The sequence below is a fragment of the Schistocerca serialis genome, chromosome 1 (genome assembly GCF_023864345.2).
Source record: "Schistocerca serialis cubense isolate TAMUIC-IGC-003099 chromosome 1, iqSchSeri2.2, whole genome shotgun sequence".
Taxonomy (NCBI): domain Eukaryota; kingdom Metazoa; phylum Arthropoda; class Insecta; order Orthoptera; family Acrididae; genus Schistocerca; species Schistocerca serialis.
Window position 1 is genome coordinate 579,046,813 of NC_064638.1, and position 18,572 is coordinate 579,065,384.

The 18,572-nt window shown below is 40.3% G+C and overlaps 1 protein-coding gene across 1 annotated transcript in view; it reads right to left on the bottom strand.

Moving 5' to 3' along the window:
• Nucleotides 1-14,959, bottom strand: part of LOC126416680 (sodium channel protein Nach-like) — a 126,200-nt gene extending 111,241 nt beyond the window's left edge. Inside the window, exons 1-2 of the mRNA XM_050084520.1 lie at nucleotides 14,853-14,959; nucleotides 1,052-1,258 (exon numbers count right to left, since the gene is read on the bottom strand). Of these exons, the coding sequence (XP_049940477.1) occupies nucleotides 1,052-1,258; nucleotides 14,853-14,959 (314 nt within the window). The remainder of the gene's footprint in view (nucleotides 1-1,051; nucleotides 1,259-14,852) is intronic.
• Between the last annotated feature and the right edge of the window lie 3,613 nt (nucleotides 14,960-18,572).

Below are 18,572 nucleotides of genomic sequence, written 5' to 3' on the forward strand. Positions count from 1 at the left end.
GATTATGCGTGCAATATGAACAATGGCCTTGTCATCTTGGAACACAGCATTACCATTGGGGAACAAACACTATACCATGGGATGGACATGATCACCCAAAATTGCAGTAATGTAGCCTTGCAGAGAAACGGTGGTATCTATGGATTCCTCGATACAGCTGCCCAAATCACCGAATAACCACCATGCTCCACTCTTGGGATGTAAACTCGGACAGAGGCTGGAAACAGTGTGAAAGGAGACTCATCCGACCAAATGATACTCTTCTATTGCTCCATAGTCGAGGTTTTATGGCATTTGCATCACTGATCAGTGGTTTTGGAACTGCAGCTCGCTCCACAATTGTCTGCTTTCGGAGCTCCCTTCATGTTGTTTTGGTACGACAAGATTTGTGAGTGCAACATTCAGTTCTGAAGAGATTTTTGCATCTGTCGTCCTCTTACTTTTCTTTACATTCTTCTGCAATGGCCGTCCATCAGGGTCACTCGAAATATGCTTTTGTCCGCGTTGTGACTTGGCACATGACATTTTTCCAATTTTCCTTTATGGGGTATAAATCTTCGATATGGTGCCTGTCGAAACACCAAACACTTCGGCTACCGTGATTATGGAAGCATCAACATATGAGCACCAGCAATTTGACCATGTTCGAATTCACTTAACTCCAGCATTATGCACATACAGCCACACAGACCACTGTTCTGAACACGATTGACACTTGCAACTTATTCCAGATTTTGCATAGGTGCTGTTTGTGGTCAAACAAACAGTCCAACCTGCAGGCTAGAATGGCACCTGCACTTTTGTTCCAGGATGCATTTCTTGCAGCGTTTCCAAATGTTTGTCCAACCCCTGTGGTTTGAAAGTTCTAGAATTCTACACCATTTTCGAAAAACTTAGCTTTCATGCTATTTTATTTTCCAAAAGGTAACTGTGAAATGTGGAAGTTGATATATGTGACAGCACAAAAGCTGCTGCACGACCCCGTCTCCTCCCCCTTGAATCTGCACCTGATAACAACATTTGGCTACAGCAGAATCAGGTTACAACTTACGATTGTTCATAAAGTCGTACGGCATTGGTGAGGTGAACTTTGTTTATGTTGCAGACAGTGACGGCGGGATACGGGACGTTCCAGATGGGGTAGTGAGTCGACTCCACTGTCGTGATGGTGGGGGACGTGATGTACTGGGACCACACCAGGTTGATCAGGATGCTGGCCGCTGTTGCTCCAGCGGCACAGCCAAGTAGCCAAAGCACCCTGTAACATACAGAGTGACAGTCAATCGTTGACCTATACAGAGTGCGAACTTACCAGTGTACATGTGGATGAGGCCAGTAGATGTTAATTTCCAAATAACGAGAAAATCGGCATGAGAGTAGGAGACAGTTCGTTCCTTTCAACTAGAGTAAACATTTTTAATTGAACCGAGGAAAGGGCATATACAGGTAACGCAAAAGTGCGTTAACATTAGAAAATTCAGTATTTCACGGAATAATCTGGGTAGAGAGGTAAAAATTGACATACGTCCTTGAAATGACATGGGGTTTTATCGAAACCCAAAAACGTGCACACAGTGACAAATGTATGGCACTGAACAAGCCCATGAGAAAGACAGGCCGCGGCGTGTACGTTACCAGGGTAGGTCTGAGCTCGCTCGCTCGCTTAACTCAGCAGACAAAATGTGTTTCTAAACCTGGGTGTGTATGTACCAATGAGAGTTGCATCGGCTGCTGGAAGTCTTATTGACTACTAGTCGCACAACAAAATTTAAGATAAATTCTCGACATAAATGGTATAACGGCTTGTTTGTAGCATTTAGTCTCTTCTGCGAAATAGTCCTCATTTCATACAAGATGTGGTGTCTTATGGAGCTGATAATCATTTAGAAATGATTTTAGTTTTATTGTGCCGCAGTACAGCCGTAACAAAGTATTAAGAGGCCTATGCACTTTCTATCATTGTAGGATTAATAACAATAAGATACCATAGTAATGGATTCCAGTAGAAGACACAATTCTCGTTTGCACATACACACACAGTTACAAGTTAACAGGTGTAGAAACGCAGGTTTTCTGCTGAGTTGAGTGAGCGAGCTCGGCCTACCTTCGTGACGTACGCGCCGCGGCCTGCCTTTCTCGTGGGCCTCGATTAATAAATAGTGATACCGCATGAGAATTGTTTATAAAATGAGCTGTAGGCACGCTGATATGTTACAGAACCGCATCATCCCTAGCCTGGCTGATTAACACCTGTTGGAAGGTAAGACCTCAATCCGTGTGATTATTGGTTGTGGTGTTACCTGAAGTCGCATGTCTACCAGGACTATCCGACCTCATTAGGGAACCTAAAAAACAATACCTAATCGCAATGTCTCACCACACCCACCGATTAGTTTACAGTGCTCTTCAGAATACTCTCTCCCGAATACAGGCATTGTTTATGAATGACAGTTAATACGGTGAGCATGTGTCACAAAGAACTTTCTCACCAAACAATGGGCACAAGAGATCTCTCACGCGTGTAACAATATGAGGTTAGGGATGATGCGATTTTACAACGTATCGGCGTACCACGCACCCCCATGCGGCGTCACTGAGATGGACTGTCCAACGCCATATGTTAGCCAGTGTTTGCAATAGGTTTTGGTTTCAGTGAAACTCCTTGTCATTTCAGGCATATGTGTCAAGTTTTACCCCTTTCCCTACAATATTCCGTGAATTAGTGCATTTGTAATTGTTAACTGGCTTTCGGGTCACCCCTTATGAGCATTATCACAAAAGTTTTGGGGACTCTTCTGCTCCTTTGCACCACTTCCAAAAAAAATCCATTATTTCAACGTGCAAAACGTTTACGGTATCAAAAAGAGTTTTAAGTGCAGATTCAACCGTTACCTTGAGCGACCGAGTCTAGCATTGGGAAATCCTTGTACCCTCAATGGCCCTTAGCTGGTCCACTGAAACAAGTCAAGACAGAAATTCTGTTGAATATGCAAATCTGTGAATAACCACCGCTAAAGAAGAAATTGCTTTTATTATGAAGATCAATTGCCAAAATGCACCTACGAACACTCACAGTGAAGTGTTGGAGATGATCAGCCACTTATGAAAATACTCTGGGCTATTATGCGGTGGTCCGATGAATTTCGTATTGAAAACCAATGTTTCGTCCCCTTTTGTTGAGGCACGCAAGGAGCATTGTAGTTTCTTTGAAGGTCCGATCAGTGACGAATGTAGCGGCTTTCGTCCGAGGGAAGGCGGGAGGGGAGGGGTATGTTAGAGGCTTCAAATTTTAATGATACCATACTAAAAATAGCAATGGTATTAATAGTTAAAAGTTTCGTTAATCTGTGACATTTATTTAAATTATGTGTAAGTATTAAGTAGCTGTAGACTAAATTAATCATCATTTCTAATAAAATTCCTCTTGCCAAACTTTCTAAATCCGCACTGTCTTTGTGTATATGTTCACAAGCCATCATTAAGGACCAACAGCATAGGAATACAGTATGAACAATGCTGCAAGTACTCGGCCAGCGGTTATAAACAACATCGGGTATTTTTGAAACAGGTTGCTCTAAAGCACACTTAATTTCATGCAATACATTTATTATTTAGGAGAAGCATGAAAAAGTTTATAAATGTCCGTAACAGTATGTTGGATGCGTTTTATTACATGGTATTCATTCCTACAGTTGACTGCAGCAACTGACAAAACATGTGCTCTGCAGTGAATGTATGGTAACAAGCGGCCTCTTTTCTCTGATAGTCGAGCGCAGACGCTTGTGACAGAATACAGAACCACTAAAATAAGCAGCACCATTGAAAGAGCCTGTTACTAATTTGTCGTAATAAAGAGCGAAAACTCTAGGTAGGAATATCAGCAATGTAGGAAAAGATAAGACTGCCACTTACCGTAAAGACGACACGTTAAGTTGCAGAGAGGCACAGTTAAAGGACACTTACTTAAAGCTTTCGCTCAGCCTTCATCAGAAAAGGGAAACACACACACCTCATCCATACACGGATAATACTTGTATCGCACTCCGTATTTCGGCAGTGATTCTTGGAACATTTCCACAACTCCTTTTAGCTCCATTACTCCACTTTCTCCAGGGTAGTTAGCTAGGAAATCAGCATCATGATTGTTGGTCATTCTATTTTCGCATCTGCAATACTTGGATAAAATTTTAAAATCAATTACCTTGCCTGTGTTTTTTGCTATTGCAGTTGCAATTCCATTGAGTCATGATACAAACCACTGTGAACTTCTATTGAAGCAGTGGCTGTGTCTATAATGACAATGTTAACCTTCAATTAAAATATAAAGTGAAATAAGTGAAAAGAAAGCCCAAGTGATGGAAACGCACGAATTGTGAATATGCCAGTCGTATGCGGAAGACCTTGGATGAGGTGTTAACTGTTGTGATTAGTGGAAAGTTGTTATTAGATTCCGTGAATTATCTGTGACATACGTGTGGAAAACCTTCTTCTACTGCTAATGAGGTAGTAACGAAGTAAAACCTCAATCGACTTCTGACAATCTTCAGATCTATTATCATTTGTAAATTATACTTCCGATTCGGAAGATCCGGAGGGGTAACAACGTCACAAGTTGGACTAACGCGTTTCCTTTTCAGGAATTGGCTCATTGATTTAGTCTAATACATGTTTGTTGGTTTCATATCATCAGCCCCAAAAGATTCCGAGATTTGATGATCATCCCAGTTCTTGTTCCATCCCACTTGCTTCTGCACCAAAAAGGACTTTCCTTCTTCCACCTTTCAAACCATCGAGATCTTCACCTTGTCTTCCTAACCGTCGTGCAATTTCGACGACGGCGCTTTCATATCCCACCGGTGAGTTCAAGAATCGCATTTTGAACATTCTCAATTACACCCAACTCTCACAGTATACATGAATGGACACTGAAAAATGCTATAAAAACTTATCTGATTATGCAAAGGACAGTTATTGTAATAAAATACCGATATGTCAGTAACTGTGATTTGAAAGTGAATTGCTCTTTCAATTTTAAACCCGTGTGGGTTATCAATAATTCAAACTTATCAACTAATTATCTGCGAAATCCATATGATGCTGACTGGTTTGCAGTCAGACAAGCAGAAGGTTGACGAGTTTTTCCCGGGGTTTTCCACGGTTTTCCGGTGAGATTTGGCCAAACAGGGAAACCTTAAAGTTAAATTTCCGTGGCAAAACTTGTTGTTCTATTGTACCCGAACACACGGTATCATCGACCTTATTGAGCGGTAGCTTGTTGTCTTATGCTGCCTTTAACCATTGTATCTGCTGCTATTGTGTTCTTAACAGCATTTGATACTGAGTACAGTGCGTGCTTGTCTTTAGTCGTCCTTAGTAGTACAAAAATGTGTTTATTATAGAAATTTCATTACCACGAGGGGCGCCATGTAATGATACAAGAGATGAGAAATGTGCTAAATTTGAAATGGGCTGTGTATATCAGCAGTGCTGAATATTTTACCACACAGACGTGTTCAACGAACTCGGTGCTATGCGCGCTTGTAAGTTAACGAATTTGCGGCAGCGAAAGACAGAGAATAAACCCTGTGTAGGCGATACTACTCTTTGCTGATACAGCATCCTTGTCACTGGATTAACAATACTATTTACCACGACTTGAGATACTGGATAAGAAAGACGCGTTCTCGGAGCGGATCTAATTGTATTGTTGCACGGCAGACATTACGGAATTTGAGAATTAAGTTTACTTATATAAACGCTGAGGCGTAATATCTTGTGAACAGAAATACGAACGTGGTTGTTTTGTTAAAGAGAACTATGGTACAGTTAAATAATTATTCAAAAGTGAGCAATTTCATCATTTTAACAACTTTGGATATTTGTGCAAGTTTACATACTTATATATGCACGATTAGACATTCGTCTCTGCGGTTTTGTGAGGGTTAGTTCTAGCCTGCATGTGATCCGGTTCCTTCGCAATAGATCATCTTTGCATTGGAACTGTAATTTATTAATATTTTCTTCCCACAAAACTGAGACGACTGCATTCATACATCCCAGAATGGCCTACGAGTGTAGGTTGTCACGTACGTATAACGTGAGAAATAAATAAACTTTACAAGAGAGCGGCGAGCAACAGCAGCGATACGGGAGGCGGCAGCTACAACTTCGTAGCACTGCCATTGGATCTTTAGGGCGACTGTAGGAAACTACATCATACAAGTAAACTTATTAAACATAGGCATAGCTGGACAGCCCTGAAAGCTTAGATGCGTTTAAAGGCACTCTTAATTAAGTGGAACAACTTCTTTGTGAAACAAATTAAAATTTCACTTAACATTCAACATTCCAATTTTAACATTTCAAGTTTAATATACATTGAAGTAAATTGCACTTTAAATTTCTCTTCATTTATTCTTCTGTCTCCATATGAAAAGATACGATCCGGCCATTCCACGCGTTAAATTATTTGCTGTCAGAGATATTCTTCTTGCGCAAGACGTCGAGCGTACTCAAAGAATACATCTCCTGCAGTGGTTCTCAACTTTCTTCAGCTGAGTTCCGTCTTGATGCCTTCGAACGGCGACCAACAACCCCCCCCCCCCTCCTCCCTCCACTCCTTTTTCCCACTACGTGCCATTTGAAGCACGAATATTCCTACTTTAAACGCAATCAAGGAATACCTTTGCACTTTGGTAACAAACGCAACTCGCATTTGGGAGGATGGCGCTTCTAAACCCGTGCGGTAACCCACATTTACATTTTCCATGAATTTTCTTGTTCGCTGAAGGTGAATGTCGGGACGATTCCTTTGAAAGGACATAGCCATTCCACATAAGATTTTCTTCCTCATCCTAGCTCGTGCTCTGTCTCTAATGACATCATCATCTATGGCACGTTAAAACCTAGTCTTCTGTCCTTTCTAGAAACAATTCTATGTACAAAAGACTGTCTTAATAACAACTCAAAAAATAGGAAAGTTTTTATACAGTATATATAACAAATTTGTATTAATCGTAATTAAATCTATGTGTGTTCAAAATACGTGGAGGGGGCGAAAGGAAAGGAAAAGCGAAGGAACTAATGATATCAGGAGAAAGGAAAGGAAAAGAGAAAGATCAAATATCATGTGTATGGGGATTTGGTGCGGAATCAGCGGCGACGAGCTAAAATGTGTGCCGGACCGGGACTCGAAACCGGGCTCCCCTGCTTACCTGCTGAACCCAGACACAGTGTTTATCAGCACCATCCCCAGTCGACACACAATCCCAAGTAGTGCCACCTATCCGCAGTCACCGTCCATGCCCTTCACGCTCACTAATTTTAGTTCCCATTGGAGGTCGAAGGTAACGTGCATCGGCACTCAAGGCTGTCGATTCATTGCCCATCGAGGCGAATCAATTACATGAACAACCTCGAGGGCAGATGCACATTTTTCATTCGAACTCCACCGGGAATCTAAAATTAGCAAGCATGGACGACATGGACTTTAACTGCGGATAGGTGGCAGTGGGTGGGAATGTGAGTCGACCAGGGAGCGTGTCGAGATAATTGCGCATTTACGATAAACTCGGTGTGTGGATGGCGCAGTGGGTAACGCAGCTGCCCAGTAAGCAGGGAATGCCAGGTTCAAATCTCGGTCTGGCACTCATTTTCCCTCGTCACCACAAGGTTCCAGTGCAGTTGACATCATTAGTTCTTTCCCTTCTCTTTCCTATCGTTTCTCCTCCCTATACCTTCAATTACTTAACCACATCCAAATTTTTCAGCGTTTACTTTTTCAAAACTAAATCACAGATTTCACAATACCGAACATATGTGAGTAGAAATTGATATTTCTTTCAGAATAGCGCTCATTGAGAAAATGGCCAAACAATTATTTTAATCAGATGAATAAATTAATTAAAAATGATAAATTGTGGATACAGTAAGGCCTGATGGGGAAGATTTATTTAGATGGAATAATTTAAACCTTAATTAGCATCTGAAAGGAGCACATACAGTAAAAAGACAATGGAAAGTATAAGGTGCGATCAGAAAGTTTGAGGGCATTACTGCAGAGTATACAGGGTGTTACAAAAAGGTACGGCCAAATTTTCAGGAAACATTCCTCACACACAAATAAAGAAAAGATGTTATGTGGACATGTGTCCGTAAACGCTTAATTTCCATGTTAGAGCTCATTTTAGTTTCGTCAGTATGTACTGTACTTCCTCGATTTACCGCCAGTTGGCCCAATTGAAGGAAGGTAATGTTGACTTCGGTGCTTGTGTTGACATGCGACTCATTGCTCTACAGTACTAGCATCTAGCACATCAGTACGTAGCATCAACAGGTTAGTGTTCATCACGAACGTGGTTTTGCAGTCAGCGCAATGTTTACAAATGCGGAGTTGGCAGATGCTCATTTGATGTATGGATTAGCACGGGGCAATAGCCATGGCGCGGTACGTTTGTATCGAGACAGATTTGCAGATCGAAGGTGTCCCGACAGGAAGACGTTCGAAGCAATTGATCGGCGTCTTAGGCAGCACGGAACATTTCAGCCTATGATTCGCGACTGGGGAAGACCTAGAACGACGAGGATACCTGCAATGGACGAGGCAATTCTTCGTGCAGTTGACGATAACCCTAATGTCAGCGTCAGAGAAGTTGCTGCTGTACAAGGTAACGTTGACCACGTCACTGTATGGAGAGTGCTACGGGAGAACCATTTGTTTCCGTACCATGTACAGCGTGTGCAGGCACTATCAGCAGCTGATTGGCCTCCACGGGTACACTTCTGCAAATGGTTCATCCAACAATGTGTCAATCCTCATTTCAGTGCAAATGTTCTCTTCACGGATGAGGCTTCATTCCAACGTGATCAAATTGTAAAGTTTCACAATCACCATGTGTGGGCTGACGAGAATCCGCACGCAATTGTGCAATCACGTCATCAACACAGATTTTCTGTGAACGTGTGGGCAGGCATTGTTGGTGATGTCTTGATTGGGCCCCATGTTCTTCCACCTACGCTCAATGGAGCACGTTATCACTATTTCATACGGGATACCTTACCTGTGCTGCTAGAACATGTGCCTTTACAAGTACGACACAACATGTGGTTCATGCACATTTCAGTCGAAGTGTTCGTACGCTTCTCAACAACAGTTTCGGTGACCGATGGATTGGTAGAGGCGGACCAATTCCATGGCCTCCGCGCTCTCCTGACCTCAACCCTCTTGACTTTCATTTATGGGGGCATTTGAAAGCTCTTGTCTACGCAACCCCAGTACCAAATGTAGAGACTCTTCGTGCTCGTATTGTGGACAGCTGTGATACAATACGCCATTCTCCAGGGCTGCATCAGCGCATCAGGGATTCCATGCGATAGAGGGTGGATGCACGTATCCTCGCTAACGGAGGACATTTTGAACATTTCCTGTAACAAAGTGTTTGAAGTCACGCTGGTACGTTCTGTTGCTGTGTGTTTCCATTCCATGATTAATGTGATTTGAAGAGAAGTAATAAAATGAGCTCTAAATGGAAAGTAAGCGTTTCCGGACACATGTCCACATAACATATTTTCTTTCTTTGTGTGTGAGGAATGTTTCCTGGAAGTTTGGCCGTGCCTTTTTGTAACACCCTGTATGTAACGCAGCGCGACTCCTATGCGGGTATATAAGCACCACCATTAGGGAAGGAACTGGTGTGACATCCGTGTCTTCCCGACGTGCTTGCGGTAAATACGGGAAAGTCAGCTACGATGACGTCATTATCAAATCGTCCAAACAAGAGCAACGTTCTGTACTCTTTTTCTTGGCTGCCGAAGGACAAATAGTGGTAGACATCCTTCGGAGAATGAGGGAAGTGTATGAGGCAAAATAACTGTCAAAAACCACCGCTGTGGAATGGTGCGAGTTTCGTGCTGGTCGTGATTCGACAGAAACATGGTCGATCTGGACGGCCAACCTCATCCATTACAGGTCAAATCAAGTGTCTGACACTCTATAGACCTGTTCCATCCCGATGCGATTATCACATCTTCGATCCCTTAAAAATGACCTTGAAAGGTCGACGATTCTTGTCGAACGAGACTTCGTAGTAGGGCACGGCGTTCTATCATAGGGGTATCTTCAACATGGTGCGTTGATGGGGTGATTTTCTCAACGCTCACGGCGATTCTGCCTGATTGGCATATGTGCAAAAACTGGCTGACAGATGGTGGTGAACACCAACAAGTCAGTCACGCAACATGAGAATTGCGTACTAAATGAGCTGTAGGTACGCCGATATGTTACAAAATCGCATAGTTCCAACTGGACTATTCATGTTAGAGGTTGAGTTCAATAAACATCATTTCCGACTAATAGCTGTACCCTTTGCAATTTGAGAGGCCGTATAGTGCTGTTTACAACATTGTCCCTCGACTACTGGCTGATAAACACCTGCTGGAAGGTGCGACTTTCATGCAGGATGCTGCTTTACACCATATTGCTAAACGTGTGAAAGATCTCTCGTGCACAAGGTTTGATGAGGATTGCGTGTTGAGGGGAGTCGGGTGGTTCTATCTCGGCCATGTTAAATTGTATGACTTTAGGAACATTTTTCTCTCTAAACAATTGATATATTATCATGATTTTTTTGTTGTGTTCCTTATATCTTTATCTTCATTTTAAACTGATAAGCCTTAAAAATAATAAAAACTTATTTTAAAAAAAATATTTTTTAAAGTAGCTATAAAACTGCAATTTCTTACTTAAATTAAATTTGTACCATAGTTCTTTAAAAGATATTCATATTTCCTCACTTTAAATCAACAACTAACAAATAAGGAACAATGAAAAAATCATGTTGATAACATTAATAGTAGCCAAGAAAATTGTTCCTAACCATTGAAAAACATAGTTGTCGGGGAAACGCAAATAAAGATAAGACTATTAAACAATGATTTTATTGACATGTGAAATAATCGGGTCTACTGCCGGATGTTTGTGTCGCTCTGGCACAATATTTTGGCCACGTAACTCGTTGTCTTCTTCAGGTGCTACCTGAAGAAGGCAACGAGCTACGTGGCCGAAATATTGTGCCAGAGCGACACAAACGTCCGGCAGTAGACCCGATTATTCCACATGTCAAGATCTCGCCGGGAAAGCCTGAAGAGTTACAATGATTTTATTCTTACTTTGGTACATTCCAACTTCATAGGAAGGTCTATTTGGATCTTCTAGTTCTTCAAACTGTTCCTCGATCTTTCTTCTTGCTTGCTGTGTGGCCTGGCGACACTTTTTCTCAATTTCTGTGACAGCTTTGTCCGCTTTTTTAATCCGAAGTTCGTCGTCCTTTTCCTAAAACTTGACACAGTTCTTGCCTGGAGATATGCCTAGATGACTCAAAATTTTACACTTTGCTAAATTTCCTTCATTGAAACTTGTAATAGCTTCTTACACTCCCAACTGAAATGTAGTCATCAAAATGAAAGTTGCTTTTGGTAGCCGCGACCATACAACATTGTTGAACGACTCTGACGGATTTTGCGTTCCACCATGTAGGCACTTATGCAGGAGGTCTGGATGGGCCAAGTCTCTAAATAGGGGTTTTATTTGTTCCATGACAGTGAAAGGAAGATGAGTGTGGTCATTGTGGTCATAAGGCTCATTTTTCTCTTGGGCTTTTCGGAATTTGCACCAGCTTGTCTCACCTTGTCCGTGTCCAGATGTGTCTTCGTTGGTAGCCGTCAAATGAAAAAAATTTGCCCAGACCGCTGCCTTCATGTCCGTTAGAGTTTTTGTAGCATTCCTTCTTATAGCTAGGCAATAATATAGTTGTATTTGATTTATAGCCTCACCAGTAAGGCGGCCACGACCCCCGATTGTTTTGCCGTCGGTAAGTTTTGTTTTCCCAAGTTTCTGTTTCAATTTCCTGAGGCGACTACCCATCCGCTTCTGGACGTGAGCGCAACATTCCAATTTCTCAATTGAGAAGTCGGGACCATATGGTTTGGCCTCACAAATCTTTGGGTAAGAAGCACTGTCCCCGTCTCCTAAATAATACTTGTACCACATTGTATTTCGGCAGCGATTCTTGGAACATTTACACAACACCTTTTAGCTCCATTCCACCACTTACTCCAGAGTAGTTAGCTAGGCAATCAGCATCATGATTGTTGGTCATTCTATTTTCGCATCTGCAATACTTGGATATAATTTTAACATTAATTACCTTGCCTGTGTTTCCTGCTATTGCAGTTACAATTCCATTGAGTGAAGTGTGGCCCCTACGTTGCCACGATCCGTCAAATATTGCTGTCAAGTCTCTCCTACCATCATTTTCGCCGACACTTTCTTCAACAGCAGCCTCTCTTCACAGACCTCTTTTGCAGCATCTCGAAAGAAAGTTTTCGCCGCTTCTTTAACTTTTCCAGTACATCGGAATGCGTAGGCTAACTGAACATTCTCTTCTGATTGTTTAGTCTGATAAGCATGGAGAATTAGTAGTGGACACTTCAAAAGAACAGTTACTGCACTTTATTACTATCGGTACTTGTAAGTCTAGCCTGGTTCCAGTAGGGACAGTAAGGGATCCTTTACATTTTGCGCACACCGCAATTTGGCTAACTAGGCTACCTAAACAATCATAGCAACCTTCTTCTTTTCCATATATCTCATATTTAGCCAAGTTACGGGTAAGCTTCTTAGAAGAAGAGCTTGTTTTTAGAAACACAAGCAGCTTCAGTACTAGTACTAGCCCTAGGCTCACCTTCAACAATGAACTTCCACTTCAGATTCACCACAATGCAAAAACTGTTTTTGCTTACATTTATCCCCACTGAACTCACGTCCTCTTTTCTTGTTTTGTATTCGCGGCGTTTTTACATAGTATAAATTTATTTGCTGAGATCTAAATACTGAAATACGAACATCGTAAACAAACTTCACTTTCAATCACCACAAACAAAAAACTGGAAACAACAAAGTAAACTGGCAGCTGTTTTCATCACTGTTGCCAACAGTATTTCATCAGTGTTACCAACTAAGCTTTCAAGCAGCTATACTATAGCATGTAGTCACTAGCGAGTAAAAAGAAGGTTGAGTTCATGAAAAGTGTGCGTTGCTGGGTTTCACTAAAACGCTTGTAAAACGGAAACCACTCAACATAAATTAATAATTTTTGTATCAATTTAAACCGAAATATATGCGTAGCAAAAATGTGCAAAAAACAAAAATAAAAAATTTTGAACCAAACAACCATCAGACTCCCGTTGAGCCACCACTTGCATAGTGCTTTGCGTCCCAGTTTCCCAGGCCTCAATCTGTGCGTTTACTAATTCTGGACTTACCTGAAGTCTCAAGCCTACTGCGATTGTCCGACCTCATTAGGAATGCTAAAAGATAACATCGGATGGCAATTTCGCACCATACCTTCTGATATAGCTGTGTAGCCTTACCAGATTTGTCACCAAAGGCAAATAGTTGTGCCCAGCAACTGTATTTATTTCAAATAGTGAAGGGTGCAGCAATCAGTCGGAGATGATATTTGTTGGATATCTAGATTTCGGTTACTGTGTGACCATCTTCAGGGCAGTAAATGTAAATTAAAACATTAAAAACACTTTTATATGTACATAGTTCCTACTGGACTATTCATATCAGAGGTTGAGTTCAATAAACATCATTTCCGACTAATAGCTGTACACTTTGCTATTTGGGATGCCGTATAGTGCCGTTCACAAAATTGTCCCTCGACTACAGGTATTGCTGATGAATTGCGACCGACTTATTAAGCATTTGTATAAAGAACATCGTCTTTGCTAAAAATCAATTCTTTTACTAATTATTGTTTTAGTATCTTATCAAGCACCACCTGTTGGTCATTTTGTGCATTTATTTCTGGCTTCAATAAAACGCAATTTCATTTGAAGCATATGAGTCAATTTTTACTTGTCTACCTACACTATTACGTGACGTATTGAATCTGCAAAAGTTAACGGACTTTCGGTTCATCTTGTATGTAATGAGTGCAGTCCGCTGATCTCAGGGGTAATGGGAGATCTGTATAATGACCGTCTTTGCTCTGACTAGCATTTCCATATTTTTTTACACTGACAGCAGTGCCTAGAAGTGTGTCTGAGACAAGTGATATTGTATTTTATACACAACTCTTATAAGAAATTGTCTGGTCATCGTGTTTACGTGAAGATGGTCCTTTTCCATTTATAGTTTTACAGTTTTATAACATGAATAATCAACGATCTGTGTACTCCACAGGTGAGACATTCCGTTTTTTATTACGACATAATGGTCGCTACAATGGTGATACATGATGGTTAATGATGATTATGTAGAGATTTTCAATTAGATTTTAAATATTCTCAGGGTTTCCATGTTTTGCAGAATAGCATAATTTATAATCATCGTAAAGATTTTACCCCTGGCAGACATTTAGTTTGATGTAGGCATGCACAATATGTAAGTAATTTTATTTGTATTCTTTAATGTATACAAAGTGTTCTTCCGATATCGCCATCGATTGCGTACATTTGTTGTCTACCCTCTGTATCAGATACCATTGGATGGTGTGTATGCCTGAATACCGGTCTGCAAGTAAATGCGTCTGGTTTGCAGCTCATGGTGTACAACGAGTTGTTCCACCAAGAATTTTATTTCTAAAATGGGTAAGTGACATAAAATTTTCACCAAGAATACTTTTTAAATGAGGTTTGGAAATAACGTGCTGTTTCCGGAATAGAAGGACACACCACACAGGAGTTAGTGATGTCAGCCCTTTACAGTTATTGCACTAACGTTGTGTTAGGTATTTAATAGTACCGCAGGCGCAGACATTCCAAGTGAGTTTGTTCGCCGTCCTCACCTTTCAAACCAGTGCCGGCCTTCCTCGGTGATATACTTCAGACCGTGCAGGGTAGTGGCCTTGCAGAACTCGGACAAATGCCGACTCAGTGTATTCACGATCTTCATGGTTCTCTTGCCGTTGATTTTCATTAGAAAGCCTGTAAAGAAAATAACGGTCGTTATATCCTTTTGCAAAAAAGCCTTCATTCAAGAAGCATTTACTTCAGGCTCAGAAATTTTTATGCCACGCAAATAAGAATCTTAACGTAATAGCAGTGCTATCATATTGATAGGAACGATCTTCCGGTAAACAAGAGACCCCGAAGACGAAAGATTTCGAAAAACAAGTTTTTGGCTTATCATTCTCTGGGACGTCTACTTTATTGTAGCGTTCATTCCATGTTCGCAACGAACACCGTTATTTAGTTACAAGCCGTTTAATGGAAAAGTGTCTCCGAAAACCATTCACAATGGAAAATGATAGTCGACATGTAATTTCAACAACGGCCTAACGGGAATTATGGAAATTATGAACGTGTTCGAACTTGTGATCGGGCCAGCCTGTTACAACTTCTGCACAAAAGCGGACGAAGCGAGCAGAGCAGCGGGTGACAGAAGCCACCATGGTCACGAAGAAGATGGAGGAAGACCTCCTTTTAGATCTGTGTGGTCCAGGGATCACTGACTAGAAGTATATTTAACCCAACTACAAAAAATATAACCCAAAACTTTAAATCAGTATTTCTCGAAACCGTATTTTTCACATTGGCGGGGAACATAACTTGAGAATGGTGCATACGATTTTGATGGGAATTCGATTGCGGCATTGTAAATTGAATTCTCTATCCGCGTACATAGCTGTTTTGCGCTATCATAGGAAGTATACTTTCAGTGCATGCTTTTGTCTCGATTTTAACACATCACCATTTTGTTTTTTCAACTATTGTATCTATGGTATATATTGAAAATGACTTGCAGAAAACTATTTTGTTCAGGAACTCCTGCCGATGACCAGTATTCCGGCTGCGAGGGGTTCTCCCACCTGGAGTAGTGGTTACAGGGGCCGCCCGATGTGGAAACAAACATGATTTCTCAAAGACAGAACTGTAAGGAATAAAACTGTATCGTCAGATCTATCATTACTTGTTATTTAACTTGATAAAAAAATCACGAAAATCACCTTCTTGTCATGTGCTCACGGACGGCTACCCCCGTAAGTCACGTACTGAAGTTTTTCAAATATCATTACAAGCTTCGTGAGCTTGTTGTGAGGATCTAGCAGTGTGCCCTTTCTGTGTTGTAGGAAAAGATACAAAGCAATAAATTTTAACCTCCTTCATATACTGTATGAAAAAGTGAAGGTAGTTCACTCCATTAGTACTAAACTTGTTATCAGTTAACGAATGTGGTAATACTACTTAACACTATGACCAGACTAAGTACGCGGTGGTTAAGTGACTCGCATTCTGCATGGGGTGGGGGTGGGGTGGGGGTGGGGTGGGGGGTGGGGGGAAGAGGGCAGATGGGGTGGGGAAGAGTTGTAGGGTTGGAATACCCGGTCAGTAACTACATTAATGTTTCCCACAGTTCCCCGAAATCACTTATCGCAGCCCCATGGTTTCCTTTGCACGACACGACAGATTTCCCTCCTTATCCTTGTGCCGTTTGAACTTTTGCTACATTTATGAGGACCTCGTCGTTCACGGGACTCTAAGCTTTCTTTCTTTACCGAAAGCTAAAGGATAAATGTAACGTGCGGTTTTCATTGTTAACATTTGTGAAATTATTTTTTTTAACAAAGCTTCTAATTTTGTAGGGTGTACTCATCCATTTTCTATAAATCTGCTGCTGCCTCAGGCTCATGTTGTTAACTGCAACTGGTTGTTACGCCATGAATAATAAATAAAAATGTTAAGTTTCAGAACTTTTATTCTGTCACTTCATAATTGTACTGAAATGCTTACAACACTGACGTTCATCTTCCTGAAGTCATCCTATGCTTCTTGCATGGAAATTAATGACACTGGCCTGTCATGCCAACATGGCTGCCCCTTTATATATAAATCCGAACAATCCTCGCTATTGATATAAAGGATTTTTAATAAAATTACAATTAAAACTATTGTCTTAACATTAATGACAAATTGCAACAGTTGCACTGGCACTTATAAAGCCAATACATTTATCACATTCGACGCATTTAACATTTTATAAGTGTGAAAATATTCAAATATGAAATATGAACAATACCTTCACTATTTTTATTAAATGCAAAAGATTGCATAGATCGGAAAATGTTCCTACCAATATATATGTTTCCAAGTCACCGATTGTGTGTGGCAATATAGGTCTTTCATTTATTATTGACAAAATACCTAAAGAAGTACCTATGTTTACACGCCACTTATAACATTTACGCTAATTACGTTTTGTAATCAATTCTGATTCTTTCAATTGGTTTTTCGTTTAAATACCACAGACTTTAATTTAGTTATTGTTTTAACACAAATCCATCTCAGTTTCAAAGAAATGACTTTGACCAATGTACCCGATCATATATTTCAGATTTCACCTAATTACGTTAATCCTATAATTTCTATCAATTACAGGACTTATATACTTCAGTACAATTACATTTAATCATTGTATCAATTTTGTAAATATAGGTTTACCTATACCACTGCCTTTTGTTTACATCAGTGATTCCTGTTTATTTCAAATTGAATCGAAAAAATACGTGTTTTAAATGGGTTTCAATGGACTGTTACGTCTCACATTGTACACCCACCCATTTGTAGCTACCGCTGGTCAACCAAAGTAGAATTTCAGATGTAGTGTCTAAAAAGTCTCTACTGCTAGCACTGAGTTCAACTTCACGAAATTTTTCGAAATATGCATCAGAAATTGCAACGAAAGTTTTACGCTTGTCTAAACCAGTTTTGTATTTGTTATGATGCATAACCTTTTCAAATTTGTGATTTTATTCGTAGCTATTATTTTCTCAGTAACTGTACTACGTACTTTTTTCGAAATAAAATTCAGTCGTCAGCCGCACAATTGGAATATTTTATTGAATTTAACTGATATCTACAGATTAATCTATCATCATCGTAAGTGTAAAAAAGTTAGAAAAACATAAATGGTTAGAACATGGTCATAGGAGAAAGTGACCCAAATTGACACATCAGAAGTTAATTGTCTTTCACAGCTCATGTAAGTCAATTAAAATTATATAAATGTTACATTACACTGAAGTTTCTAGAATAGCTTGTGTCTAAGGGATTCAATGTTAAATAATAAGTAGTGTTAGGAATTCAAAGTTTCAGAAATGTTGTCAATGTGTCATTTTGGGCTATTCGGTGGGACAAAATGACACACCTTTCCTCTTAGCAGAGGTGTTCCTTTATTTTTACTATTAAATTGTTACAGTAAGCATAAATTTTAGAATAAACATACATTATATCTTAATTATTAGAACTGTAAGTGTAATTAACAATGTGCAGTAGTAAAATGAACAAAAAATATGGGCAATTATTTCCAGAAACTTAGAATCTTGCAACTCAGTTATAAAAAATAGTATTTGCTATTGCTAGTTACAGTTTTAATTTGTCATAGACTTTTTATAAGCAGACACACTGCATTTCATCAGTCGATAATGTTGTGTCCTGCCCACTCGTCTACTATAAGGTGCCTAGAAACCTGCTTTCTCGGATCGCTAGTCAACAATTCAAGCAAATCG